This window comes from Sciurus carolinensis, chromosome 7 (assembly GCF_902686445.1).
Source record: "Sciurus carolinensis chromosome 7, mSciCar1.2, whole genome shotgun sequence".
Taxonomy (NCBI): Eukaryota; Metazoa; Chordata; class Mammalia; order Rodentia; family Sciuridae; genus Sciurus; species Sciurus carolinensis.
In genome coordinates, this window is record NC_062219.1 from 145938657 (window position 1) to 145965728 (window position 27072).

At 48.1% G+C, this 27072-nt stretch overlaps 1 protein-coding gene across 2 annotated transcripts in view; it reads left to right on the forward strand.

The window, feature by feature from the left end:
- Jarid2 (jumonji and AT-rich interaction domain containing 2) overlaps window positions 1-27072 on the forward strand; it is a 222721-nt gene that overhangs the window by 87131 nt on the left and 108518 nt on the right. Inside the window, exon 2 of one of the 2 annotated variants that reach the window (XM_047559308.1) lies at window positions 18333-18468. In XM_047559308.1, coding sequence (XP_047415264.1) covers window positions 18333-18468 — 136 coding nt within the window. Of the gene's footprint in view, window positions 1-18332; window positions 18469-27072 lie in introns of those variants that run through there. The other variant, XM_047559309.1, reaches the window with a different exon arrangement.

A 27072-nucleotide genomic window follows, 5' to 3' on the forward strand; every position in this document is an offset into this window, starting at 1 on the left:
TGGAAAGGCACTGGGTGAGGGAGCAGGAGGGCTGTCCGTGCTGTCCCCCTCAGCGGGGCCAGTCTGCGCCTCACCTTCCTCCTCTGAAGTGAACTTGGGGTGTGTGTGTATGTGTTGTGTTCTGTCGCTAGCAAAAGGACTGTTTATACCACACAGGCCTCATGCACTGATTCCCACCTCTTTTCTGGGGGCCAGACCTCTTCACCATTAGTTAAATTTTCTGATCCCCTCCCCCCAGAAGTGACAGCTTTATGGGTTCGCCTGGGAAGTTATCTTAGGCTTCTGAAGACTTGCTGTGTGGCCCACTGATGTGTGCACTTGTGTGTAGCATTATAAATGGGATGTTTTGGCATCTGTGGCTGCTTCGTTTGGCAGGAGAGAGACAGCCTGAGTCACTCTCCCTGGTGCTTCTTCCAAGCTCCCCCACCCCCTGCTTTCTCTGATGATCACATCCCAGGAGATTCTTCATACAACGTTAGTCCCCTCTCACCCAGAGGGACACGTTCCACAGCTCCCCGTGGATGCCTGAATTCTGTGTATACTATGCTGTCCCCACACATGTATACTTCTAATAGTTCAATTTATAAGTTAAACACCATAAGGGATTACTAACTAATAGTAAAGCAAAATGGTTATAACAGTGTACTACATTAAAATTGCCTGTATGACTAGTCCTACACTTTGGGGACATTATTAAGTACAAAAAAAGGGTTACCTGAACCCAAGCACCATGACAGTGGATAGTAGCCTCACAGGCTAAGTGAATAGCAGGTGGGTAGCCTGTGTAGCATGGATACACGGACAAAGGGCTGACTCATGTCCTGGGCAGTGCTGTACTAGGTGGTGTGAGGTTTCTTGATGTTACTTAGAGCAGTGATCTGTTTAAAACTTACAAATTATTTCTGAAATTTTCCATGCAATATTTTGGAACTCAGGTAAATGAAATCAGGGAAAGTGGAACATCAGGGGGAAGTACTGTAATTTTGCTTGATTAGCAGGTAGAAAGGAGTGAATCCTGTATGTATGTTTTAGAGGAAATTCACCATTCTGAATGAAGACCTAACGCATCTAAAAGATGCCCCCCCCCCCCCCCCCCGCTCTCCCCAGAAGTTTTTATTTATTTATTTTTTTTAAACTCTCAACAGAGGGCAGTAGGCGCAGAGGTCTTTCCTCCTCCCATAAACTGCACCCTTCCCTGATCCCCTTCTTCCTGAAATCCTGGTTCGGTTCTTACACTTGGTACACATGTGTGAGTGTGCAAGTGATTTGTACCAGGGATTATTGAACCCAGGGGCACTTTACCACCATCACATACTTATTTATAAAACAAAATATCAAAGGTTTTTGTAAATTTGAGCAATCATGCTTAGCTGAGATTCCTGAGAGATTCTAGTCTGAACAAGACTCTCTGGATGGATAAGAAGAAGCAGTTGAGGAGTTAATATTAACGCCATGTCTCATTTACAAGGTGTTATCCTAATAAGAAATGTGTAAAGGAAACCCCCCCCCCCCCCCCACCTGAAAGCAGATTCCTGTGTGAGCTCCTGAGCAGAGAGCGGGGAGCGTGCTGAGCGTGGTGAGCACAGGGCTCAGGCGTGGTGTGGAGGTCTCCGCTGGGATGCAGAGGAGACCTGCAGATCCTCTACTCTCCTGTCCACGGGGGTAGGGGAGGGGTCTTGAGTCTAAATTCAGTTCCCCGTGATACTCCTAGGAGAAAGGAGTGTAAGTTTTGTGAATGAATACAGCACAGCCGAGGGTTTTACCTTGTGAGCATCTTTGAGCTCTCAGTGTTTATTGCAGAACAGCATCCTCGCATTGTATAAATGTCACATTGTATCCATTCATCAGTGGATGGACAGGTGGGCAAGTGAATTTTGAGTCTTGGTTCTTGTACTAGTTTTATGCTGTGAATAATTGTGTACACAGTTTTGTGTGGATATGCATTTTTGCCTCTGTTGGGCTCCTGCCTGGGAGTGGATTGGCCGAGTTATATTGTCACTCTGTTTGATCTCAGAAGGAACAGCCAGAGTGTTCCCCAAAGCCACTGAGCCATCTTCCATTCCCATTGCAACGCCGTGGTTTGTGTCTCCACACCCCTGTCAATACTTAGGTCGTCTGCCATTATTGAATGCCATTGTTGCCCTCGGGTCTTTCCTTGGGTTTTCCCACAGTGGATGTTTTCTCTCAGTGGCACCCTACAGTCTGTGGCTCTGGGTCTGCCTCTTTCTTCCCCTGTCTGCTTTTAAGATTCCTTCCAAGGCTGGATGTACCACTGCCTCCTGTTCTTGGCTTGGGCTTTTGCTAATGCACTGCTGTGAACGCCTGAGCCCAGGAGTGGGATTCAGTGATCTGTGCTTGGCTTCCCGAGGAACGTGCTCTCCCCGAGGCTCCTGCAGCCATTCCGGGAGGTCCCGTTCTCCTGCGTCTTCACCAGCTCTGTGGTTCTGGTCCACCTGGGACATGTATCTAGACTGATTTTAATGGAGTCCTTAACACACACACGCTGATTTCCTCCTTCAGTGGTGTGTCATTAATGTGTAAGGGAAAGCACATTTTTTTCCCTCAACTTGATAAGCTTGGTTGGAAGAAGTTTGTATTAGGGTTTTATTAATATACACATTTTACTAATGGAAATGCTGGAATGAAGTGGAGGTAAGCGATTAAATTTGATTTTATGATCTGATATTTGGCATTATTTTGTGTTTCGGGTGGTGAGGAGGTAAAGTCCAGTGGTCACCTAGCATGCCTGAGGACCTGGGTTTGATCCTCAGCATTGCTACAAAACCAACCCCAATGAAACAAATTACTTTCGTGATTTTCATATTTCATTTGTGATTGTGCAGAGTTTTCTTTGTGTATGTAAAAAGGCCTTTAGTACGAAGCAAAATGGTCATCTATAAGGGGGAGAGAGGCAGGCCCCCAGTGGCCTAGGACCCGGTGTGCTGGAGCCAGGCAGCTTGGAGGATCTGGGAAGGGCGGCTTTCTTCATCAAGGGAACTACTTCATGGAAGGCTGTTGGGAATGCAGTGAGCGCAGGAGGGCCAGGAAGCATCCACACCAGGAGGTTTTTTAAAAATTTTTTTTTTTTTTTTTTAATTGCTAGTGGACCTTCATTTCATTTACTTATTTGTATGTGGTGCTGAGAATTGAACCCAGTGCCTCACTGAGCCACAACCCCAGGCCCCACACTGGGGGATTTTGCAGTGATGAAGTGATTCAGAATAAAACAGCTGTTGATCACATACAGATTTAGTGCAGTCTCGACTGAGGATCATGAGGCAGACCTGTGACTTTCTTTAATGCTTCTCCTTCATTGTAAGCCTTTAAGCACAGATTCCTGGATCTGCCTTAAACCGCACACATCAGTGGGTTTATTTAACTCACTTCCGACGGCAACTAACTCATTTGCACAAGGGACTTAGTGAGGGTTTTGGTTTGTGTGGACAGGGTCTGAATGTGTTATTTGAGGGATATTTAGGTGCTCTCTGTTTCTAAAGGGAAAACATCCAAGTAATTTTATTTGACTTTCTTTAATTCCCAGAAGTTGCAAAACCCTTGAAAAATTCTGTAACAAACAAATTTAGATAAAATAATCAATACCCAGGGTGCTATTATTTTAAACTATAGATTTAAAAAAAAAAAATAGAGAATCTGCTGGTTCTACAGCAGAAAATGACTTGTCTTTGGATCCTAGTTTCTGTGTTTGGGATGCACCAGCTCCTGGTACCCTGGCAGCCCTCTGCAGGCCACAGACAACCTCCTGCATTTTCCAAAGGTGTTTCTTCTTCTCTCTCTCAGTGAGAAGCAGTACCACTCCTCTCTCGGTTTACTGTTGACTGTAATTTTGTTTATGATGTTTTTCGTTGCTGGTGGTTTTTCTTGTGTTCTGCTCTGTCACTCAGGAAGACCGCTCCTTTTTCTATCTATGGTAATCACTAGAGAGCATTTTATTTTGGCCCTTGGGGAGTGCCTGCTGTTTCTTTGTGTGGGCATATATGTTAAAATTGGAAAGTGATGTCTTTGAGGTCAGAGCGACCCAAGAGTTTGTCAAACCCCAGCTGGCCTTCAAGTCTTCCATTCTTGGTATGGGCTAGCCTGCTTTCTTCTCTTTAAGCCTATCATAGCATCATCAACTTTAATGGTATTGGGAAGAAACTTTCTTACTGCCAGTACATTGTCCGAATGTAATTATCAGTGGTTTTTAAAACTTTGGGCAGTACTGGGGGTTGAACTGGGGAACCTTATGCAGCTAGGCAAATGCTCCAGTACTTTTTAAAATTTGGAGACAGGATTTCACTAAGTTGTCCAATCTGGCCTCAAATTTGCTGTTCTCCTGTTTCAGCCTCCTGAGTAGCTGGGATTACTGGCGAGTACCACCACACCCAGATAGTTATTGATTTTGGATGATAGATATTGAGTTAAAGATCAGCCTTTGCAAATCTCTCCCTTCTGGTATAATTAAATCGGCAATTAATCACAACCTAGTTCCTCAGTGCTGCTTCCATGGCTTCTTTCCCTTCTGTTACCGGCAGATCAGAACCCACTTATTTGACTCAGACGTGGAGGGTTAATGAGATTTGCCTCATTCATTCGCGCTACAGAAGCCTCTTGGAGTTTGATTCACTTTCTCCCAGCTAGTAGGTGCTTGTTTTATGGCTGGAAATGTTAGTGTCATCTCAAACCTTTGACTTTTTCTGATTTCAGAAAATATTGATTTCTCGTTTGCAGACAATTACTTTCAAGGAAGCAAAAAGTGCTTCATGATATTCTGCATGCTCCATTTAAAGAGTCATCTGTTTCCTCAGTTACATGGGTTTCTTTTTCTTTTTCTTTCTTTCCTTTTTTCTTTTTTAAAGTTCATCCCTTCGATTTCTTTTCAGCCCCTCCTGTGTACCAGGCTGCACAGATCTGAATGCACAGATGGGGCTCTGGTTCAGTGTATGTGTGAGTGCAACCCCAGCACCAGGTTCCAGAACACCAGTTCTGAGTTTATGGGAACCTCAGGGCACAGGCCTTACCCAGATCCCTGAAGTTGAAGTGGGGTGTGGCTGGGTTCCGAAGCCTGCAGGTGTTTTCCAGGGCCCCCGAGTTAACAGGTGCTCATTCTAGAGAAGTGCTTCCTGGTGTTGCTCAAAGCTGAAACCACAGCCATGTAGGGCTTGCTGGGGAGATGGGAGCACGGAAGCCAACCCATAGTGCTTCAGGGGACAGGAGAATCTGATTCCTCTGAAGAGGAAGTTCTAAGCACAGCCTATGTGGCAGCAGGGTGTGAATCAGAGGTAGGCAAAGTGAACATGGATCTTAGCAGAAATTACTTCCTGTGTGTCCCCCATCTCAGCCTCGGTCAGCTGCCTCGGGATTTCGTGCCCTGTATACTTTGGGTCAGACAGCTCTTCTCTTCTGACTGCAAGCCCAGCCACAGCTGGCAGTCAGAGGTGGTTCTTCTGGATGCTTCTTGGTCTTGTCGACTTCAGAGAAAAGAGGTCAAAGTTTATTCGCTTCCACACTGAAGACTGGTCTTAGTAGTGCTGGCATTGAATTGAGAATCTTGTCACGCATGCGCACACATGCACGCACACACACATATGTATTTTTTAAATATAGATATTTTTGTTGTCAGTGGATCTTTTGTTTAATTTTATTTATTTATATGTGGTGCTGAGTATTGAACCCAGGGTCTCATACAGGCAGGCAAGCGCTCTACCACTGAGCCACAACTCCAGCCGCTTGTGACCATGTTTTGACTGCCTGTTTGTGGGAGTGAGACCACTGTCTCTTGTCTCTTAACGCTTTCCTGGCTCTGCTTAGGAGTGGGTGTACTGGGTTATTTTTCTGATTTGCATGTGAGTCCTAAATATAAATGAAGCTGTCTGTGGGAGGGTAGCATCATGACCTCTCACCGTAATAGAGTTTCCTTGCGCACAGTTGAGGTGGTGCAGGATCTGCTGTGTTGAGCTGTGAATTTCTAAGGCCTCCGCTATCCATTAGTGAAACTGCTGCTTGGGAACTGGGCGTTGTGGTGTTAAATGTAATGAGTTTTTTAAAGACTAGTTCTGAAGTTTTTTTTTTTTTTTTTGGGTACTGGGGATTGAACCCAGGGCACTTAACCACTGAGCCACATTCCTGGCCCTTTTTGTATTCTATTTTTGAGACAGGGTCTCGCTAAGTTGGTGAGGCTGGCTTTGAACTTTGGAGCCTCCTGAGTTGCTGGGTGTGTGTCACTGTGTCCAGCTTGAATCATTTTTTCCTCATTTGCATGAACACTTTGTTCAGTCTCTCTCTCTCTCTTTTTTAAATTTAATTTAGGTATTAGGTATTTGACCCAGGGCTTCATGCCTGCTAGGTAAGCCGTGTCCCTTACTTTGACACCAGGTCTTGCTAAATTGCCCAGGCTGACCTTGAATTTGCCTTCTTCCTGACTCAGCCTCCTGAATGGCTGGGATCACAGGCAGGTGCCACCACACCTAGATCTTTTTTTTTTTTTTTTTTTTTTTTTTTTTTTTTTTTGCAGTGCTGGGGATTGAATCCAGGGCCTTGTGCTTGCAAGGCAAGCACTCTTCCAGCTGAGCTATATCCCCAGCCCTTACTCCTAGATCTTTTATGAATTTTTATTTTACGTATTTTAAAGCATTTCCTAAGGCTCTGGAAACCTCGACTACTTCAGAAGGACAAGTCCAAGTCCGCAAGCACTGACTTGGCTTCAGCCCTAATTTTTTCTTCTCCTCAGCCCTGGGGCTGGCACCCAGCAGGGCCTTGCATGTGCTAAGCACGGGCTGTACCACTGAGCTACATTCCCAGCTCTCTGAATAATTTATTTTTTATTTTGAGATGGGGTCTTTTTAAGATGCCCATGCTGGTCTAGGAACTTTGGATCCTCCTGCCTCAAAGTTGCCAGGATCATGGGCCTGTGCCTGGTGTGTGGCTCCACTCACGGCTGTTTAAGTGAACCTGTAGGCTGTTTTTTTCTCTGTGCTCTTCAGTACAGTTTTAGACCTGAAGTAGGAGTGTGGGTTTGGACTGTAAGCTGCCGACTGTTCTCACATCTCTTTGTCACCTGGACTCAACTTGACACTTTCTTTAAGCACCTCAAAACTTGGCTCAAGGAAAAGCTGAGTGCAGGCGACTCCAGTTAGTGGGGGTGAGAGTCCTTGGAAGCATTGGTTTTCCCCACACAGCCCACTTGCAGTCCACCAGCTCCCTCTGGCTCAGCCTTCCAGGGGTCCCCAGTCAGTCACACCGGCACCTCTCACTGCCCCTGCTCCTCCCGCTTGGCCTCACCTCAGTGCTGCCCCCTCGGTGTTGTCAGAACAGCACGTGGCAGATGTCTTCAAAATGCAGACGGAGTGTAATTACTACTGTGCCCAGTTCCTCGGTGGTTTCCCATTTAGAGCCAGTCCGTTCTGGGCTTCTGGCAGGCTTGGGGGTCTTCGTTGAATCCACAGACATCGTCCCAGCAGGAACAACTGGGAGGCCAGTCAGATGTTTAGGTCGCCAAAATATCATCATTGAAAGTGCAGTAGTGATGGCTAAATCTCATCATTGGGCCAGGAGTGGTAGTTTAGTAGGAAGTTCCTTGTTTTGTTACATTTCAGCCCTAGTAGTCAGAGTCCTGGTCACGCAGGATTGTGCGTCGTAAGGACTATAAAGCCATGAGCTGGTGCTCAGTAGCTGGAAGTGTGGTAGCTGGTAGGCTGCCTGGTTTCTAGTGCATCGATCAGAATGCAGAACGGTGCTGTCCCTCCAGAAGGGCTACTGCTTATAATGGCCTGCTGGTCTGTCCTGGCGCACCTTTAGTGAACACTATCACTCCTCTTGCCTGACATGGGCTGTGGCTCGGGGCTCTGAGGGTGGGGGCTGCGTCCCCTACTTGAGATGTCCACACTTTATCAGTTGAGGATGTTGGTAGTTGTGTGGGAATTCAAGTCCAGCAAACAGAGGCTGGCTGTAGGACTTAGTGGGTCCTGCTAAGAAATTTGGAATTTTCCCTGTAGGCATGTAGGAACCTGGATGGCTTGGATGGGGGAAGCTCATTGCAGCATGGTTCTTTTATTGAGGAGGGTGGTTGGGATAAGGATTGGTTGGTGGTGAATTTTTTTTTTTTTTTTAAAGAGATGAGTGCCCGTTTTAAGTCTCTGTCCAAGAAATTGAGAGGTGGATATCATTATCTGAATTTGAAGAGTGAATATAAACAGTGAGATCAAAGCTACAATTTCAGCTCAGGTTTCTGAACTGTGGGAAGCTAGGATGGTGGTTTAGAGTGAACTGAGTCAGAATCACATGAGTAGATGGGGGAGGAGGGCTGGGAGAGAGGAGTGTGTAAGACAGGGGTATGTAGATATACAGAGATGGGGAAGGGCCTCCGAGTCGGACTTACAGGTGGGAAGGCAGAAAAGAGATGATTGTGAGGAAAACAAGGCTGTCAGGTTGATGTCGAGAGTTAGATTTGCCACTGCAGTACTTTCCAGGGTGGAAGTTGGGTGCATAACGGGACACTCAGTGTGGTCCTGATCAGCAGCACCAGTGTCGCCTGGGGACTGCTGTGGACAGCAGTCCTGTGAGTGTTCCTGACAAGTGCCCAAGTTTGCCCTCACTTCTCTAGATGGAGAGCGGCTGTTCCCATGTGTCCGCCTCTGGCCTCTGTTCTCTGGACGCCCGCCTCCGGTTTGTGTTCGTGAAAGCATGGCGTGCTTTTCTGATGCCCGCTGCTTGTGGAAACACAGAGCCGAGCTGGAGACTAGTCGGGATGCCATCTGGTTTGGCACCTGTGCCTCAGTTTCACTATTTAAAAAGTCTCTGGTGCTTCGTGGGCTTGCTATAAAGCGTGAAGGACTGAATGTGCAAAGGCATGTGGCGAGTGGCTTTCCCTCTAGGGCATGTGTCAGTGGCAGGAGGCGCTGTGGGGTGGCGGGCAGACCCTAAGGCTGTTGCTGAGACCCAGTCCTGTAATGGACGCTACCCTCCAACCCCAGGGAGGTCACTTGCAAGACAAAGGGGTTGCAGTGCAGTTTCAGCTGTTTCTGGAACAAATAGGGCAGAATGTTGGTTTTTACAAATCTAAGGACAGAGTTCAATTGTACATTTTTCCTGTCTTTAAAAAACCTAGTTCACATAACTTGACCAGATAACCAGCTTCCTGGCAGTGTGCATGTGCTGGTGCTCATTTCCTGTTTGAGGGTCGCCGAAAAGGCAGCCTGACAGTCAGGTGGCTGGTGCTGAGCTAAAACGACCTCAGCAGTTTCCTAGGACCTGGGGTGGCAGCTCACAGGCTCACATTTTTGCCTGACAGGAGAGGCAGGCATCAGTGAACCTAGACCATTGGGCCATCCTGCTGGTGGCTGGAGACTGGCTGGTAGAGGGCTGGTTTTGTCTGGCCTCAATTTCAGAATCAGTGCACAGGGAGTCCTCTGTGTGTGCTCACAAGCCTTTACGCCTGTGCACCTTCCGCGGCGGTGTTGGCTTTCTGCTGTTGGACTTTCAGTGGTGTGAAAGCAATGTGCATTCAGTAAAAACCTCACTTGGAGTTTTGAACTTGGACTGCTCCTCAGGCGAGGGACCTGCTGTGTGGTTCTCTCATGATAATGCTGTGCTATATTCTAGGGTTCTGTGTTGAAAAGATGGAATGTATTGGTGGGTTAGGGCTATTCAGTGCACCCCCATCCTTGAGCAGGGGATGGAACCCAGTGGCACTCTATGCACACAGGTGGCTGAGGCTGGCCCCAAACTTGTGATCCCCCTGCCTCTGTCCCCTGAGTTGCTGGGATTACAGGTATGCGCCACTGTGCTTTGCTCTCATTTTCTACTTAATTTTCACCTTGCTGGCTTTATCGGGACGTAACCACATAGTCAGCGGAGGAGCCTCTGTAGGTCATCTTCCCATTTCATATATATATACTCTGCAAAACAGAATAGCCAGGTGTAGTAGGTACTGTTGGAATCATTTGCAGGACGATTTTGTGGCTGAGTTTTTGTAATTCGAATAGTATTTTAACTTGATTTAGACTTTAATTTTCTTATGCAGGGTTTCTAATCGCCCACAGTGTTCCTGCAAAGTGGAAGAGAGTGTCAGGAACTTTTGAAAGACTCTGCGGGCTGTAGTGAACTGCATCATCACCTGGAGTCCTGTCTGGTTTAATGCAAGCGTGTTCTTTAACACAGAGCTGGCTAGCAGGACTTCCGGCCGTGGCCTTAACTAGTGCTTGAAGTGTGGACAGTGTGACTTCAGGAGTTTTAATTTTAATTGAGCTAATTATAAACGTGACTAGTGGCTACTGTGGGGCAGTGCGATTGAGGATATGATATTTGCAGGATACTCTTATTTAACATAAAGTGAATTCGATGGTTAAAAGATCCAAATCAGTTAGAATTCCTTTGGAAATGAGCTTGTTAATTCACAAAGTGAAGCCATGAGGTAGTGCACATTGGGATTGTGGACACTGAGCTCACGTCGATGAGTATTTTGATGACGGTGGTCAAGAATTGTAGTTGGATTTTATGTCTCTCCTCCCTCCATGGAAGGTAGCTTGACGATCCCGATCACTGGTGCATTCTTGGAGATAATCTTGTTACTGTAGCTCTCAGGTCTTTCTTGATTACAGCAAAAAACCAACCTGCCAGATCAAGGCGTAGGGGCGGTCCCTCCTGTTGCAGGGCCCTGGTGGCTCTGTCCCTGGCTGCATGCGGATGTCTTGGTGCCATGCGGCTGCCTTGACGACGCCGAGTCTCTGACATGCTCAGACGCAAAAGAGCTGACTTGGCAGCTGCCCAGCGGATTTTTATAAAGGCTCAGTTGGTGGCCGGAGATTCAGGCTGTCAGAGTTGTGTTATGCAATAAATCGTTTTCAGCAGAAGTTCTTAATCCAATTTCAGCTGTAGCTTTTTTTTTTTTTTAAATAGGCGGTAATCAAAGATAAGTACACATTATTTAATGGGAGTTTGGAAGAAGTAAAACTCTCCTTGCATAAGCATTTTCAGGCCTTTTGCCTAACCTAGGAAGCTTGTCTCTCTGAGGGAATTTCTGCTGCTTGAAGTGCTTCTCATTTAAAACCAAGGCAGGAAACACCCTGTACAAGTTCAGAGGATCAGTTGCTTCTCTCAGGATGTTTCCTGACCACCTATTTCCTAGGTGCAAATTGTCCCCCCAGGTTTTCTTTGCATATTGACAGTAACCTGTTTTAAAGAATATTTTAATGGATTAGCATTGAAAAGAATGCTTGCCATTGCTAAAAGGGAAGAAGGGTTAGCAGTACCGGAAGTTTCAGATGTGTGGCTCTCACGTTTTTTCCATCAGCCTGTCTCCCCACCTCCTTTTATTTTGCATTCTGGGAATCCATCTTTATGTTTAATACATGTCAAGAACCAAGATGACATGTTTAATACATGTCATCCCCGACAGTGGTATTTTATTTTTTTTTGTGTGCTTTTATTGTTATCTTTCCAGAATGTTGATGGAACAGGCTAGCATTTCACACAGCAACAAATTTTCTTAAGTGGGATGATTTACCAGCAGATGTATGGGAAATTTGTTCTCCTGACAATAAAAGGTGTTCCTGAAGAGGTTTCTGGTCACTTCTCCCAGAGAGGAGGAGTTGGCTACCAGTTCTTTCCTCCTTCACGGACCGGGTCTTTCCAGTTCCATTTGCTGTTCATCTTTGTTTATCAGACCTACCACCCCCAGCCCCCTGAAAGTTCTTTACACGTTGATCCACCGTAGGGTACAGCTGGGCACCGGAATTGGGAATTGTCAACCCCAGCGACTTAGGGGGGACTCCTGTCTGAAATTTAAAAATAAAAAGAGCTGGGATGTGGTTCAGTGGTTAAGCACCCCTGGGTTCAATCCCCAGTGGGATGGGGATTAAAAAAAGTAGTTTAGAGCTTCCACCTGCAGAGCTCTGCATGGTGGACAGGAAAGGATACATGAGGGTGCCGGTGTCCCTTGGCTCCTGTCCCTCAGACCCACAGTTCCATCTTAGGATGCAGTCTTCACGCCTGCCAAACCCCGGGCCCCCTGTTGGAAAGCCGTTCCCTCCTCAGCATGTTTTAGTGACGAGTGCAGCGCCACCCCGAGAAGGAGTTCTCGCGGAATGTAGCCGCACCTGCTTCCACGCCTTGGCCTCTGCCTCCTCTTTGGAAGCAGGCTGACTGGGAAGCACGGGTGGGAGGGTCTCGGTTCAGTTTGATTCCTGGGTGCTCCACACCTCTCTTCTGTGGCAGGTCCTGGACCTTGGCTTTGATTTATTTGGCGATGTGGTTTTGAAAGTTCCTTTGGAATCATAGACACCCCACCCGCTTCAGTCTTCTGGGAAGAACCTGCTCGACCCAGGGTCCAGTTTTTCTCAGTTGCTCCCCAGCAGTATCCTGTCAGTGGCCGCTCTGCCCGTGATGCCCTAGTCTCGATGCAGTCTGCCCACAAGTGGCAGGAATGAACTGTCTTGGACCCTGGACCAATCAGGAAGAGTTGCAGGCGCTGGAAAAAAGTTTTCAGGTTGTTCATAAATGTGCTTGCCCCTTACCCATGCTTTTAATCCTTGTTTTCCCCCTCCTAATTCAACTGGAAACTGTAAGAGAGCCCTCAGCATGGTTAAAGTGCAGAGGCAAGGTAGTGGTAGAGGTTAGCAAGGATCCTCCTCCTCCTCCTCCTCCTCCTCCCTCTCCTCCCTCTCCTCCCTGGTCTTTTGCTGGTTTCCAGCTAGATGAGAGGAGTGGGTTTTTTTTTTTTTTTTGTTTGTTTTTTGTTTTTGTTTTTTCCCAAAATTCCACCTGTGCAAATTAGTGGTTCTAATTTTTTCACTTGGGAGGCAGTGTTACACATTTGATTTTTTTTTTTTTAATAACTAATTTTTGAATTTGACAAATATCACTTCCTGGTCTTTCTGTCTAGCTGTATCCTCTGGACAAGGTTGAAACTCATCTCTTCAAAAGAGAGAAAGACAAACTTAGAAGTTTCATGAATACTTCCTCATACTCTTTTTGGGGGGGGGGTGGTGAGAGGGGGTGGTTGGTGGGGTGGAGGTCTTGCTGTGCTGCCCAGACTGGCTACAGACGCCTGGGCTCAGGACCATCTTGCTTCAGATGTGACCTATGCACCTGGCTGTGCACATCCTGGGGAAAGCAGTGCTGTGGGCTGTGCACTAAGGGGAGGCTGCACAGAGGAGCCAGGATCGCTGAAACACGCGCAGGTGCTGCGCACACTTCCTGGGCAGCAGTGAGCACCCAGATCCTGCTGTCAGCCCAGGCAGGACTTCTTCTGGTCCTCCTCCGAAGCAGCAGCACCAGGCCGTCCTCTGCCCTGGGCCCGCCCTGCGCACTGCACTCACCTGGACGCCCCTGTTTACCTGCACTAACATATGTTAGTCCAAGCAAACAGGAGGTTTTGACAGCCCCTCTTTACTTGAGGTGCTGTCTGTCACGGAGAACAGCCGCTGTGACAGTAAGAACTCTTGATGCAGTTGTGGTATCTGGTATATCACAACAATCCAGTTTTGAAAAGTGAGAATCCCATTCCTGCCTTGCCTTGTAATCTCTTATTCCATTTCTACAACTTGGTTTGCATGCTCAGGCACACGTGGCTGTTGGCTGGTTGCAAGGTATTTTCTGGGGGAGGTGTTTATTTCTCCTTAGCGAAGGAGAAAAGCACAGGGGAAGATGTCCTTTGTGAGAGCTGTGCTGTTTACCAGTTCGTTCCTGCGTCAATCACCCCCTCTCCTTGCTTCCTATCCTATAACCCAAGAAACAAAAATAGAATCTCCACAGAGGATTAACAGTAAGCTTAATGACATCCTAGGCTGTGGCTGCTCAGTCCATCCTGACGGTAGGATTTGTGTTTGGAAAGGGAAACGCTCTTCCTGAATGTGTTGCTGCTGTTCTAGCTCATGTGTTCAGCCTGCATTTCATTCTCAGTGCTGACTTTTAGAGGGAAGTCAGGCCAGGTGGGTGAGTAGACGATGAGGATGTGAGAGAGACACCGTCACCCAGGGGTGATTGAAGGGAGGACCTCGCACCACACAAGACCCTTTGATCACAGAAGGGAACTCAAAGGGACGCCCCACCAGGGTCTATCAGTGTGACCTCTTGGCTCTGGCAGCAATGATGGCAGCAGTAGAGGGGTGCTGGAAGCCTTCATCTTGGGGCTTCATGTCCTGTATTCTGCTAGAATTGTGTGCACGAGCCCCCTGGGGGTCTTGGTAAAATGCAGAAGTGCTTGGGAGTGTTATGTATTTGTCACAGTGCCAAGTCTAGAGGCCAGGCGGCCTGTGGGCCATGACTAGGGAGGCACAAGGACCTGGAAGGTGGTAGACGGTTTTTTGCCTCTGCCCAGGACTGTGACCTTTCTAGTGCTGTCTGCCACACCATGTGCCCTGTCCCAGTACCGGCTTCCCGTGGTCCTTCCTGTTGTGCTCCTGTTGCACAACTTGAAACAGATAGGAGTTGTGTTGCACTTTGTTACTTTCTTATTTTTACAGAAAGTTGTTTCTCTTACCAGTGTGCTTCCTAGGCACTTGATGTGTTTTGATAAGAAGTTGTCTGCTTGCTTCAAGGTCTCCCAGACATGACCAAATGGAGGAAAACCCTGTCCTTTTTGTTTCAAGGCTGCACGGCCGTGTCTTCTGTATTACTGGCCGGTTAACCATAATGGACAGGTGTTTGGGTTTGTGGGGCTCTCTCCTGCTACCGCCGTCAAATCCTAGCTGGCTCCGTTTGCAGGGAGGGCGAGACGGGAAGAACGGGAACCCGGAGCTTTACGGATGTGTGGTTGGGGAGGTTGGGGGAAGAGTGGCAGATCGCAAGCATTTTGTGAGGCCCGGTCAGTAATTAGAAGGCCCTTGTGCCCATGTGGACTGTCTGGCAGGGAACTGGGCGGTTAGGAGGGTGGTGGCAGCTGGGGAGAATGGGAATTTCGTCTCCACCTTACTGCTGGGAACCAGAGGTGTAGCCAGGTGCTTTTGGATTAGTCACCACTGTGGGGAGTGTTTTATGGAGGAAGCGGGTGGTTCGGATCATGACAATTGTGATCTCAGGCCCTTTGCTCAGAACACACTGCCTGCTGCCCAAGGTTCGGTACAGGCAGGGCAAGTATGGGTCAGACTGAGCTTCGTAGAGTTGTTTGTTTGTTTGTTTGTTTGCGTGTTTGTTTCGTTTTGGGGCTGAGGATCAAATCCAGGGCCCATGCTTTAGTCAGGCGAGTGCTGTATCACTGAACCACATCACTAGCCCAGCATCCTTAAGGTTTTTGGTATTTTTAGTATTTTTAGTTGTCAATGGACTTTTATTTTATTTATTTATATGTGGTGCTGAGAATCGAACCCAGGGCCTCACGCACGTGAGGCAAGCGCTCTACTCCCGAGCTACAACCCCAGCCCATCCTTACGTTTTTAATGGATTCCAAACCCTTTTATTGAGCCTTTCCTATGTCAGGCGTATTTCAGGAGCTGCGGCCAGTGGCCACCGAGAGAACCAATTGCCCGACCCAGTGCAGACCTTGCTTGAAGGGCTGACTACATAAAGCAGTGAGCGAAAGGCTTTTAAAAGGAGGCCCTGTGCTTGTGCTTGTGTGTGTCCCCTGAGAGAGTTCCATCTGGACTCTTCCCTACGGCATTTGGCACTGTGGCACTTGGGAACCGGAGGTCGCCTCAGCATCTGGAGGCCACACCCAGCGTGGACAGCCGCATGGGTGGGCATGGGCACACCGCTGCCCTCTGTGCCTGGCACTCCACTAGGGAGCAGTGCACGGTCAGGGTGACTCACCAGGATCTGCAGCTGCAAAAGGGAGCTTCACGTTGAAGACTGATTACTACCTGCCTGTCCAGTTATTACCCACCAGGTGTGCGTCTTGCTTCAGCATCGAGGGCGACGGCAAGTCTTGACCAGCACTGTGGATCACAAAAAGAACATGTGTGTTTTCAGTGTTTTCCATTGTCCAGAATCTGAAGCCCCGCAACCTGTGTGCTGGGTTGCTTCTGTAGTGAAAGCACTTGATGGGTGTCATGAAGCAGCCGGTGCCAGTGGCCACCCCTTCCTTTGCGCGTTTCCAATCCTGTGTGGCCTCTGCTGTAATGTGGCTCGAGCAGTTGGGGTGTAATTCTCTCCTTCGGAGCCTGAAGTCGGGATGAAGGCACCAGCTACACAGGATGCAGTAAATCGTCATGGGAGTTTTACGTGGAAAGCTATTTTGGGACCTTATAATTTATAAACTGTGTACGTGTAGGAAACGATAGTTTATAATCTCACGTCATTGTTTGTTGTAGAGTTGCAGATGAGAGCGGCAGCCTGGGGGTGGCTGGGGGACGCGGCCTGGCGGCTTTTATGAAGAGACAGTGGCTGCCGAGGAGGTGGATTTCAGCCTAATGAGCACTAACTCCTGCCGCCGTTAACGCCATCACTCAGCCCAGCTAATGTGCTGGGGGAGCCTCCATGCAAGCCCAAGGGAGTGGCCGTAAAATGAATTCAGCTGCGTCTTGCTCTCCGCGTCCTCTTGCCAGGTCATCTCCAGTTGGCTCGGGTTGGCTGGTTGGATCCCACAGATGGGGTCTGATCAGAGTGCTCGTTTTTCTGGTTTTGAATCATGATTGTAAGGTCCATTTCACCTACTAGAACTTTAGATATTATTTGTGTTCTTGTTAGGTCGACAGTTTGTTACCTTCCTCTCTGAGCCCTGAATCCCACCCTGGAACGTGGATGCCCTGGCCCTCTCAGGAGAGTCGCCAGGAAGATGGGATATAGCACCTCTTCCTCTGAAGGTTCTGCCCAGCAAATGGAAATCTCGGCTTGGCAGCCCTTCAGGAGCCAGGGACAGCCTAGCTCTGGGGAGGTGCAGGTCTTAGCTTTCTTCCTTCCTTGGGTCTGTCTTCCACTTATTATAAAAGACACAGAATTACTGTCCTTCTAGGAACTCCTTGAAGCTTAACCAGAGTGCAGCTTAAGTTATTCGGGGCTTAATAAGTCTCTGTGTGGTTGGATTTCCAGGATGCAGTTTGTGTTTATGCAGAGTGGGAAAATTTTAAAGAGATGGAAAAGACCTCAGATAATCTAGCCTTCTTGAGTTCTGTGGAGGTTTTGCATTATGTGTTAGTGGCAGGGGGTGAAAACCCAATTCTTTTGTACAACCCAGAACATTAGAACCAGACCACCCAAGAGTCAGAGTTCTCTGAGTGTTTCGCTTTCTACTTGAGCAGAAGGAACCTGGGCATCTCAAATTCTGTTCTTAGAATATTAATGTTTTCCGTATTCTTCTAAGGCTCAAAGTATCTGAGAAGGTGCAAATACTTCACATTTGTAAATTGAACTGTTACAGAATGCTTGTCTTGAAGTAGATGTGTGATGGAAGTCCTTCTTAGATTAGCAGACCGTGTGTAGAAATTTGTAGACCAGAACCTCTGAATATCCTTTGCCTGGGGAATTGGTGCCTGAATATCTTAAAACTTTCTTGCTGGACCCCTAAAATGGGCGTTTTAAAAAGTTACCTAGGTTAGTGACTTCTGTCCACCATTTCCACCTTCCCAGGTCTTGCTGTCTCCAGTCTCTACTCCATCTCCCTCCCCCTGATGCCTGCAGTGCTTTTAAAATTTTCTCTCTATCTTTACTGCTGGAGTGTTCTCTGGCCTTGCTGTTGCTATTTGTTAATTCTTCTCCCAAGAATGTGCATTGGGTCTACAGACCTAAGAAAGCTGTGCTTTGGAGCAAAACCTTGAGGCCTGATGTTAATGTGCTTATTATTACGATCTTTCGTGGTGCTGGTTATTGAAGCTGTGGCCTTGTGTGTGCTAGGCGAGCACTCTACTCCTGAACTACCCCCAGCCCCTCATCTGCACCACCAGTGGGATCCGCTCCCTCTGACGTTTTCTCCTTGTTCATTTGTGATTCATTGTGTTAAGAGCCGTGGATCCAGTTCCACGTCTTCTGATGAGTTGGCAGTTTCTTGAAGGCAGTGCCTGTGTCTTACAGTAGTCAGACTCCTAACACGGAGACAGAATTTCCTGAGGAGCGCTTGCTGCCCATGTGGTCTCAGTAGGATGGTTCTCTAGGCCTCTGGTTTTGAGTGTGACAACTCACTTCTCTGAACTTTACCAGGAATATTAAAGTACAGTATTAAGAGTTGATGAATGTATTTGCATGTGGGAAATAGAGGGAAGCGAGACGATTCATATCTCCTTTGATCTGGGGATCAGTTTGAGGTTTGTCCAGGTGGAGGGCTGGCACTATTCCTTGATGCACTTCGAATCTCCAGCGCTGGGTCCTGATCGCGTGGTACTTGTTTGGAATACATGTTTTTAAGTCTGCTGTGAGCCTTGGTCGGCTTGCTTTGTACTCACCCCTCTCCTCCCTTGCTGTTTCTCCAGGATGACAGTGATGGGATCCCGTGGTCAGAAGAAAGGGTGGTCCGGAAAGTCCTTTATCTGTCTCTGAAGGAGTTCAAGAATGCCCAGAAGCGACAGCATGGGGAAGGCATTGCTGGGAGCCTGAAACCGGTGAACGGTGAGTTGGTGCTGCTGGAGCTGGACGTGACCTCCACCCACGGCCCCGCTCCTACTCTGTGTTCTGGCGGCACGAGATCTTCCCATGAGATCTTCCCGCTGGGCATCCAAGGGCAGTAGGTGGGCTGTGTGCGTCTGTATCGTGGGTCACAGGTTTATTTTTACATCCCTGTGTGCGCTGCAAGGTAGACTGGACAAGGTGCCTTCGTCTGTGGGCCGTGGGAGAGCGTGGAGCCCGTCTCGCAGCTTTTTCTAGGCTGTTTGTCTTGCACTGAGTATGTGTGCAGAACCGTGTGCAGCCTGTAGCTCTTATCTCATTTATTTTAGGAAATAACCTAAATCTATTGCCCTCCTTGAGCACAATGGCTTGGTAACCCTGTGCTCTGGAAGGTCCCTCTTCCCATGCAGTCATCCAGCAGATCCTGGACCCCCCCTGGAAGGAAACTGGCTCCCTTCTGAATTTTTCATGGATTCTCCTTTTATCAGGATTCCTACGAAATTAATTCTTAGTTGTAGATGGACACGATACCTTTATATTTATTTTATGTGGTGTTGAGGATCAAATCCAGGGCCTCACACATGCTAGGCAGGTGCTGCACCCCGGAGCCACAACCCCACCCCAGGATTCCTGTGATTTTGATGAGATCATCTGAAAATAGTTGGGGGACAAGACTCTTTGACTCACGTGTCTGCTTCAGAGATGAGCCGTAGCTTCTTGTGCGTGGGTTTATGGGTGGTATCTGAAGAGTCTGAGTTCCAGTTTGTCCTTGGCCATGCCATGGGCAAGGAGAGGAGGAAGAGGAGACTTCTTTTTCTTTTTTTCTCTTTCTCTTTCTTTTCTTTTATGTTTTCTCTCTCTCTCTTCCCCTTTCTCCCCCTTCCACCCCTCCCCCCTCCAGCCCCTCCCCCTCCTTTCTTTCACTTTGGTTCTGGTCCTAGGAGAGGCACCACATATGGGGTGCTTGACAGTTTGCCTGGAAGCAAGACAAGTTCTCTTGTGGGTTCCCATTTCTTGCTTGCTTGCTTTAATTGCGAGTTGTCTGGCAGTGTTCTAGGTAGGGCCTGTTGGCCGACCTTCGTCCGGAGTTCTCCTCTGTGGACTTCTATTCACCCAGTTTGCTTTACTCTTTTTTTTTTTTTTTTGGTACTGAGTATGAACCAGAATCAGTGTTTTACCGCTGAGCCACATCCACACCCTTTTTATTTTTAGTTTGAGACGGGCTCTTGCAGAGTTGCTGCAGGCTTTTCTAAGTTGCTGAGGCTGGTCCTGAACTTGCTGTCCTCCTGCCTCAGCCTCCTGAGTTGCTGGGATTATGGGCATGCACCACCTAGGTTGCTTCACTCTTAAGGAGGTGCTCTTCCAGGATTGTCTGGCTTGAAAGACCTCCCTGCCCTGGGTTTTCTTCCTTGTATAGCGTGATGGGCTTTCGAAGGTCGTGTATGCCTGCTGCAGTCGCTCTGCCCTGTGAGTTACACACCCTGCCTCTGTGCATCTATCATCTGAGCCAGTATGTATGGGAAAGGTTCATATACAAAGCAAAATGAGTTTCAGAATCCTTGCCATAAGCATGCAGTTTGGACCCCCATATCATGTTTTCCTAAAGGGACCTTTTTGTGTGATCTCCTGTAGACAGCAGCCCTCTCTGTTCCTTACCCTTAATAATGTAGCCTCTAAGCCCTGGACTGTGGGCAACACCTAGTGTAATAGTTTCACATTATTGCTTCACACTGCACATGCTGTTCTGCCTTATTAAATTTTGGGGAGGCTGAAGGAGGGGCGATGAGGGAGCATGTCACTGAGTTCCAGAGCCTAGCTGCTGTGGTCTCACTCACCCGGCGTGAAGGAGTGCTGGCCTCTTACTCACCAGTGGGGACGATGCCTTAGTGCCCCTTTAATCTGACTGAAAAAGCAGCTTCTCCTTTCCTACCTGGGAAACGCCAGGTGTTAGGAGAACTTAGCCGGTTACCCAGGATATAATAATAATGGAATTTGAGTAAGTGAGCAAAAATTACTCACTGAAGAAGCAGCCAGTGCTACTAGCCAACTGGGCCAAATTTAGCTTTGACTTTGTTGTGGGGCTTGATGAGATTGTGGAAGAAATTCTAAGAAAAGTTGTGAAAGTCATCTCAGTTGGGATCAAAGACTGGTTCCTGTACCGCCTTCATCCCGATGAGACTTAGTTGTTTTTAAACTTGGGCCGGCTGTGGAATTGCCTTTAGTCTGTGTGTAGGTGTCTGCAGGCAGCTCTCCAGGGACACCTTTTTTGTTACTCTGCTTATCAGATTTCTGTAGTCGTTGTGTGTGACTTCACAACTGAAATATCTTGAACTTCCTTCAGAAGTTAAGGATCTTAAAGGCAGTGACTTGTGGAAGTATGCCTTCTTGTTTGGGAGGATTACTGGGAAGCTTGGATTGGGGTGTCCTCTTCTGTGGGCACACTTATCTGCTGTGCAGTTGAGGTCCCCACAACCCTGAAGCAGCAAGGAGCCTTGGAGGCTCTGGCCTGGAGCTTGAAAGCAGGGCGAATGGTAGTTGGAGGCTGTGGGTTTGGATGGGTGCTCTGTAGTTGACCCCCATGTGTACTCCACCTTGTAGGAAAAGTCTAGTCCTAAATGTCATGTGGAGCCAGATCATGGGTCACTGGGGATAGGGTAAGCCACAGCAGCGAACTCATGCAAGGTGTATGTGTTCAGTTTAAAAGTCTGGGGCTTGGGCTGGGGATATAGCTCAGCTGGTAGAGTGCTTGCCTAGCTTGCACAAGGCCCTGGGGTCAATTCCCAGCACTGCAAAAAAAAAAAAAAAAAAGTTTGGAGTTAGTCAATCCCCCTCAAATTCCTTTCCAAAGATTGAAACAATTCCATTGGTCCAACTTGCCACAGAATTGTGGCTGGGGGAAAAACTGAAAGAGTGTCCATGACAGGGCCCTCCTGGGACCCTGCCTGTGATAGTAGTAGGCAGGCAGGCCAGGGTTAGAGTCAGAGTCAGGTCGCGTGGGTGGCCGCCGCCTCCGTGCCTGCCTGTTCAGACTTTTTAACGTGGGACCTCAAGCTGTGATGTGCCTGGGAGAGCCCTGGCATTTTCCTGTCTAAACTGAAGGAAAAAAAAAAAATGCTCGTGAATGCTACACGTGGTGGTGACGTTGCTGCAGCCACACAGGTATTTTTCACAGCAGAAGAATCAGAACTGTTACAGCTCAAGTCACGTGCCTTTGAGTTCAGGATGCAGTTTACAACACAGTGCATGAGTGACCCTGAGTCTTTGGAACTCAAGTGTTGAGACCAAGGTGCTTTATTGTTTTTACCCTGCCAATTTTTTTTTTTTTTTAAAGATGTTTCTGGATTATTGGTTCTGCCAGAGGTTCCTGGAAAAAAAAATAAAAAATCAGAGTTTTAGAAATTATTTCACACTAACAATGGCATGGTCTCAAGGTAATTTTTACCTCATTTAAAAACAAATTACTACCACTTCCTCTCCGTCGCTGGCATGCTGGTGTGATGAGCCAGCAGCCCTTTGCCCTCACTGTTTTGCAGAGGGCATTGGGTGTCTAGTCTGTTAACAGCGCACAGGGTAGCTTGTATCTGTGCAGCTGGGCTTGGCCTGCCCTTGTTTGCAGGCCTGGTGGAGTAGTAATAACCCAGCAGGTGCAAGATAGTAGAGGGATCTCATTTTTTATGTCATAGAATCCATGCTTGCCATCAGTCTTGCTTTGGTGCTTCTGAGCTGACAAGGAGTGATATTTGTGCCCTAGTACAGGTAGCAAATGGGAGACTTGAACAGCCTCCTGGATTGTCTGCAGAATTTGAAGCCATTATTGCAGCTCGTGGGCTATTGCTGGGCTTAGAGACAAGGCAGTACTCAGATTTGCTGATTGTGGGCCTTCTGTCTACTTCCTGCTGTAGATAATGCCACTTTTTTCCCAACTGTAATAAATGACAAAAGCTTTGGAAAGGACTGGCAGAGGCTGAGACCTTGGCCACTCTTTGAGGGCCCTTGGCCTGCAGGGGCTGAAATTAGGGACATTTAAATAATCACATGCTACACAAATAACGAGTATGCATAATTACACAGTAAGAGAGGGGAGCTATTAACTGTGTTTGAATTTCATTTGCTTCCTATAAATGTCATCTCGGATTAGCAAACCCTTCGACCAGTGGAACACTGTTCAGTAGATTTAAGGGCACTTGGATCCTTTTGTCTAGAGTCCCGTCCAGGTAGGGGTTGTGGTAGCTAACCTGTGTTGTTCTTGCTCTTTGCCGATTTTTGTTCTAGTGCTTCAGCTGTATCCCACTCATTTAATTAGGACAAACCCTGCAGATGAGGAAACTATACACCACGAGCCGATTAGTTAGCAGCATGGCTCTCCAGCCAGGAGCTGGCAGAGTGAGGGTGCAAATCCAGCTTCCTGGATTAGAGCTCCCACGTGTTTAATCACCACCGAGATAAATAGGAGCCGTTGTGGAACCTTTTATAAAGACGGGATTCCAAAAACAAGCATTTGTAGGAGGACTTTAAAAAATAAGTAGCAGTTTCTTTTGAAGGAGATAAGTGAAATTGTTCATTGGGAAAAAGACCTGAGGAAGCGGTGGTAAGTATTTATTAGCGTGAGCTTGTTTCTGGGCTTTATTATAGCTTGTAATAGAATTGATAGAAGGGATCACAAAACCACATTCCTTGTTCATTACCCTCCCCTCCTGTCACAGGCACACGGACATGTGATTTCTTTTCCTTTCTTCACCTGGGGATTTGTATGTTTCATACTGTTGTCTATCCCCAGGCTGGAAGTTGCAGGAGGGGCCTTGGAGTTTGTGGCAGCAGCTGCCAATTAGAGGAGCCGAGGACCAACGTTGGAAGAGTGGCTATGGGCCTCCCCCTGGGGGCAATTTTTTTTTTTTTTTTTAAAGTAATGGAATTTTGGACTCCTTTCCAAACCATGCAGTGTTTCTTGGTTCCATCTCTTTAAAATTTATTTTTCACAAGATGAACATGACTTGCGAGTCACATCCACAAAGGACATGATGTCTGGTAATGGCAGTTTGTTTGTGGAGCCATGTTGGAAATGAAGGTCCTGGTTGTAGGGTGCATGGTTACCTGGTTACCTCTCCTCGGCTAAGGGACGCTCTCCCTTCTGTCTTGCCTGCTAACTTTCAGGTCCAGCTGATTGGTAGGTGCTCCCTGTTTGAACAGGAAGTACTTTTTTCTTTCTGGAGAAAGTGACTCACCCCTGCAGTGCCCAGAGTGGGAGGTGTGTGCACAGTGGCGGCTGCCATCCTCCGTAGGCTGTGGGGGCACCAGCAGCTGCAGCTTGGATACTAGGTGGAGGTACCTGGAAAAACTCCTGTCCTGGGACCTTCCTTCCCCTCCCCTGTGTGCCCTGATGTGTGAGATGTACTCCATTGAATGGGAAGGAAGTGTAAATATACTTTGTTGGAAACAACTTTGTTTAAAAACAAAGCTACTATTTCTCCTGGAAAGGAGTGTTTTTGTTAAGGCTAAATCCCTTTCCCTTGGTAACAGTTTTATCAGTCTGTTTAGTAGTGTAGATGGGGCATCTCTGGATAGAGCTTGTATTTCATCAGTGTGGATGTTTGCAGTTGGTGGGAGGCATTGTAGGAAATGAAAGCTAAGGTCAGGTTGCTTATTTTGGAGGAGTCCTGATAACCTCATTTTGTCCTAAGGTATCTTGTGCACCATGATTTCATGCGTCAACAAGAAAAACAAACTGCTGTCAGTTATGAGTGTGAGCCATCTTAATGGTGAGATGTTTTATAATTTCAGAGATCGACATTTTAACATGAGGAAAATATGATTCACAGTAAATGAAGCACAAAAAATACCTTAGGATAATCATTTTAAAGATCAAACAGAGGAGCTGGGCATGGTGGTGCATGCCAGTAATCCCAGTGACCCAGAAGGCTGAGGCAGGAGGATTGCAAGTTCAAGATTAGTCTCAGCAACTTAGTGAGGCCCTGTCTCAAAAAAAAAATTAAAAAAAAATAAATAAATAAAAAGGACTGGGGATATGCCTTAGTGCTTAAGCACTCTTGGATCTAATCCCCAGTAGCAAACCAAACAGAAAACCCTTAGAGGTACGTGTATGTTTGTTCTGGTTGGAGGCTAGCAGGGAGTTCACTGATGTCCAAGGCCCATTTGTGAGCTACCAGGAAAAGCTTCATTGAAGACCTTGCAGAGGGGCTTTAGAGATGTAGGAGCTTTCCTGAGCAGAAGGTGTTAGACGTTGACCAGTGTTGAAGTTACGTCAGTGGGACAGAGGGCTGTAATGGCAGGTTTCTGTGACAGGCGTGTGCACTGGTCTGGCACCAAGGGAGTGGTGTGCTACATCAGTGGTGCGCAGGGCAGACTCGCCTTACGTGGGAATGGTGACCTTGGTGAGCAGTCCCGAGAAGGCATGGATCATGCTGAAGACGGACTGGAACAAGAAGTCCAGTTTACATGGCAGGCACCGAGCTTCCCACTAGGCGTGGCTGCTGGCACACTTCTCAGGGACGGAGATGCCAGTGCAGGTCATCCTGTTCTTCTGGGTCACTTGTGCTCAAGACCCACTGGTGTCCTCTGCAGGTCTCTAAGTGCGGTTCCACCCCCCTGATGACGTCCCGTTCCCCCAGCGTCTTGGACTCCTTTAGCAGCAGGGGCACCACAGTACCTGAAGAGTAGCAGAGGCCACCGGTGTGGTGAGACTGGGTGCCTGTGCTGACCGGGCCTGACTTCAGTCCTGTCCTGTGTGTGTCTGTTCTTGCCGGAAGCCCCACCTGCCTTGGCTGCCGAGGACAGGAGGGTGGAAATCCACTGGGGTCTGGGATTCCGTTTAAAGCCGAGGTTCCTGCTGCACAGGGCTCTCTGTCTCCAGGCAGCCTCTCCTTTGTGCACCAAGTAGTTCTATCCCTCTTGCATGGTGTCGCTCTGGAGATTGGCACTCCTCTAGGAGATTGGCACTCCTCTTGTCACCGTTTTCGCCTCTCCGGGGCCATTCCCATTGCTGTACAAAACCTGCTGTTATTTCTCCCAGAAGAACACAAACCCTCCCTTTGCATCTCCTGCTAACTTGACAACAAAATTTCTTGGAAGAAAATGTCTGGTCTGTTGGCCTGGATTGTTGATGTTCATTTCTTCTGCCCCTCTCCTCCCATTCTTTTTTAAGTCACTGGAGCCAGGCCTCTTTCCAAGACCTTGACGGTGACCTTGATCTCCAAATCTAAATTTCCATCCCTGTGGGGTTCAGCTGCCCTTGACACGATTGAACATCTCCCCAGCTCCAGCCTTGCGTGTCCACCTGCCTATATTCTGTACTTGGGTTTCTTCATAGGTGCCATGAAGTTAAGATGTCTCAAAGCCAGTTGTGTGCTGTCCCCGCTGCTCCCCCTACTCCCCACCCCACTGGGTTCTGTTCCACCCACTGGATTTCCTGGACCTGCTGTTCCAAGTTGTCATGGTGACCTCTGCTCTGTGCTGGCACTGTAGCCTTCTCATGCCCTCTCAGCTGCTGCCTCAGTGCCCCCCGGGCAGCTGCCAAGCACCGTCCTTTAGCATTTTAAATTGGTCCAGCCCTGACTCTGGAGTGCCTCTGCTGACATAGCATCCTGTTCTCTGGACTCTGTCCTCCCTCACTGTGCCACGCCTGTACGCAAGGCGTGTTCTCGCGGGCTCTTGCCAACACTTCTCCTAGACTTCTCTCCCTCACGGATCTGTGCAAGTTCTTTTTTTTTTTTTTTTTTTTTTTTTTGTGGTGCGGGGAATGAACCCAGGGCCTTGTGCACGCTAGGCAAGCACTCTACCCACTGAGTTACACCACAGCCTCTCTGTGCAGGTTCTCTTTCAGGATCCCATTGACATTTCCTTCCTGGGAATTCCTCCTTGAGCCACTTGGTGAAAGTGGCACTTTATTCCACCCTCAACACTTCCATTTTCTACCTGCAGAGTCTTTCTTTCTGGGTAGGCCTCTGAGACTGCAGTGTGCTGTTGCTCTGAGTCCCTGGAGGAGCTGCTTTGGGTGGGTTTGCAGGGAAGCTGTGTGGTGTGGGGGAAGTGTAGACAGCTCCCCATACCGGCCCTGTCCCTGCCACCCTTCCCGAGTCCCGCCATGTGCCATGTCAGGCAGCAGACGGCTGCTCCCGGGGTCGGGCATATGCCAGTGGGGACTCCGCATTTCATTTTGGTTAGGTTCACATCTGGACCCCCCCAGCGGGGATCCCCAGCTTCTCTTATTTTCTGTGTCACCATTGGGAATATGTCCTTGCCATTGTGATATCAAAGGTTCTTGGAATATGGTCACCTTTGTCTCCTACTGAGCCTCGTTTGTTACATGTTGCTTGGTCATGTAAGTGACAGTTGGGCTTCCGAGTGATGTACAGTGAGTCTCCCCCGCCCGGCTTCTTTCTCAGAATACAGCTGGTGCTCTTACCGACTTAGTTTTCCAGGCAGGTTGCATGGGCTCCAGGGTTGGGCAGCCCCACGCCACCTTGCTGGGTGGAGTCGGGAGTCCTGTCCCCACACTGAAACCTCCTGCCCTGTAACCTCACGTACCTCGAGTTTATCATCAGAGGACCCTGGTGAGCACGCTATGCCTGTGGGACCAGCGTGCCAGCAGAG